Source organism: Littorina saxatilis, linkage group LG1, assembly GCF_037325665.1.
Source record: "Littorina saxatilis isolate snail1 linkage group LG1, US_GU_Lsax_2.0, whole genome shotgun sequence".
In the NCBI taxonomy this organism is placed as follows: Eukaryota; Metazoa; Mollusca; class Gastropoda; order Littorinimorpha; family Littorinidae; genus Littorina; species Littorina saxatilis.
This window is the reverse complement of record NC_090245.1, coordinates 91,417,141-91,419,780: the sequence shown is the minus strand read 5'-3', so window position 1 is coordinate 91,419,780 and position 2,640 is coordinate 91,417,141. Positions and strand designations below refer to the sequence as shown.

The 2,640-nt window shown below is 42.6% G+C and overlaps 1 protein-coding gene across 1 annotated transcript; it reads right to left on the bottom strand.

Moving 5' to 3' along the window:
- Window positions 1-422: 422 nt before the first annotated feature.
- LOC138958600 (glutamate receptor 1-like) lies at window positions 423-2,199 on the bottom strand. The gene is made up of 2 exons (XM_070329805.1): window positions 1,927-2,199; window positions 423-1,247 (listed from the first exon to the last, which is right to left on the bottom strand). Exons 1-2 carry the CDS (start codon window positions 2,163-2,165, stop codon window positions 1,028-1,030), a joined length of 459 nt encoding a protein of 152 aa, XP_070185906.1. The 5' UTR covers window positions 2,166-2,199; the 3' UTR covers window positions 423-1,027.
- Window positions 2,200-2,640: the final 441 nt, after the last annotated feature.

The following is a 2,640-nucleotide window of genomic DNA, read 5'->3' as shown; positions in this document are numbered from 1 at the left end:
GGCGAAAGGGACTGTTTTCAATCAACGAAGGTGATGTCCTCGAACGAGACCACAATACCGTATTTCGATTGAACCTGATTCTCCATCTGGGTCATTAACCACTGGTGACATCACTGACTTTGTAATTTTCTCAGCAGATTATGCAAGAAGCCACATAACTTTGACACGATGTCATTATTGCCTTTCGACGCTAGAGCTTTCACTTCCGAGAACGGCCAAGAAGGGACGTCTTGTCGCGTGTCACTAAAGGCGTCCACATTATCGTCGTCTGTAACATCTACGTTCGAAAAGAAGAAAGTTGAGGGCTAACAGGATTCCAGCGATAGCTACACACACGCACATAAATGTGAAACAGCAAATTCAAATAGCACAGTTTAAAATGTTTGAACACATATGTATTTTGCCTAACACAAATATTAGTTCAAGCAAATCCCAGACGAAATAAGGTCGATAAATACTATTGATTTAGAGCCAAAGAAATCTGAGGGAAGAGTGTGATTTCACAGTGACCTTTTCCCATACCTCGACTGGACACTACTGTTGTCCATTAATTTTCATGTCCAGCACAGTCGTAAGGCTGGAGCGTTCCTTATTCTTGTGAGACGACTGCTCTATTGACCCAATAACATATACTCTTCAAGAAAGTTAAAGACCGGTCATACAAGTGCACACACTCTTTAAAAATTGGCCAAATTGCGTATTTAAAATTAGAGGGTCATCTAGCTTTGTTTTCGCTGCTGTGTTTGAACATGATTTTTCTGTAGACAGTCCTCGGTTCTTCAATGATATTATAAAGACAAAATTAAATAGTTCAACCTTGTGATCATCACTTTCTGTTTTGCATGCGTTAACAAAAAACCCACCTGGCCTCTAACTTATTTCGAAGAGTATACATAATTGTGTTTTATTTCTAACATGCTGACTGTAGCACATGACAACAGACAAGTCGACAATACGGATATCAACATGAGCCGGCAAAGCTTTCACTTTAGGGGAGGGTAAGGTAGAACCATCTTCTCGCATGTCTTTAAAGGCGCACACACTGTCGTCGTCTGAAACATCTACGTTCGAAAAGAAGAACGCCCAGGGCTAGCAGGATTCCAGCGATGACAACGTAACACGGTCCTTGCAGCGTTGCTATGGGGATGGCCTTGGGTGCTGAGTCGTTGTCATGGCAATTGAGTGGTTTAGGCTTCCACTTTTCGCGAAGGTGAGACAGTACTCCAGAGGCTTCCAGTCGCAACAACCTGAACAGGCAAGGAAAAGATGAGAGGCAAAATGACTGAGGACTGCTTTGAATATTCCCGACATAAAAATGAATACGCCCAAAGTTGAATTGGAGATATGTTTTCTGCAGTTTAATAGCGTAGCAAGAGAGAGACGAGTTCTAGGCAAATTGACGGAGGACGATTTTCAATATCACTGACGACAAATTAAAATAAAAACCAAAGTCTAACTGAAGTTAATGCTTCCCCTTTTATTTAATGAGTTAGGTTTCTACAGTGGGAGTGTTATATCGTAGTTCTATGGATATACTGACTTTAACCTCCTCCCCCCTCCTTCAATAAGATCCACGACCCTAACACATGTTGTCGCATTAGTGAAGACCTTCATGCAGCCTTCACAAGGTCAACCTCGGCGTCTTTCACAGGCTTGACACCCCTTTTCAATAGACACAGATACAGACAGACAGACAGACGGACGGACGGACGGACGGACGGACGGACGGACGGACGGACGGACGGACGGACGGACGGACGGACGGACAAACAGACAGACAGACAGACAGACACACACACACACACACACACACACACACACACACACACACACACACACACAAGCACAAGCGCGCGCACGGGGTTTTAGCAATGAACGTACGCGCTGTCTTATCAAAAATAACAAAGCAGTTAAACGTATACTCACACGTCATCTATTCTCCGAAGGAGAGCCGAATCTTTGGGAGTGAACACGTTGTAGGTTTTAGCTGAAGCTGCAGTGTCGTGATTGAGGACGAGAGATGAAATCTCACAGTGCTCTGACATCCAGACGTGAAGCAGATTTTCATCAATGTAAAACGCGTAGTTTCCTTCAAGCACCTTGTTTAAGTGCACGTTCAGGTCAATGCTGAGAACATCCGGGTCATCTTCGGCAAAGGTCATCATCTTGCTGTAAAAGGTCCTTTTGACGGGATCATTGGAAGTCTGCAATAATTATGAGAAAAGACGAGAATGTTTTCGACCGGGTGAACTAAAAAAAAAAGTGTCTTGATTCGTTTCTCTCTTTTGTACTTCTGATCCCCGGTTCAAAATTCAATCGAAAGAAGGCTATACGTTGGACAAAAACGTGCACTGCCGCATGTACAGAGAGAGCAAGAGAGAGATAGATGGATGATGGATGGATGGACGGATGGATGGATGTTGTATTGTACTTATAAGCACAAGCACATGATAACTACGTGTAGTTGTTATCATTCGCTTGTGGTATAAGTGAATGTATTTTTACAATTTTCAGATACATGAAATTGGCGTATGAAATCGAAATGTCTTCGTGCTATAAAGTTAAGCAACCGGCTTGATAATCAATCAGAAATGTAATATTAAAAAAATCGTCAAAACTAATCAAACTGCTAGAACAACT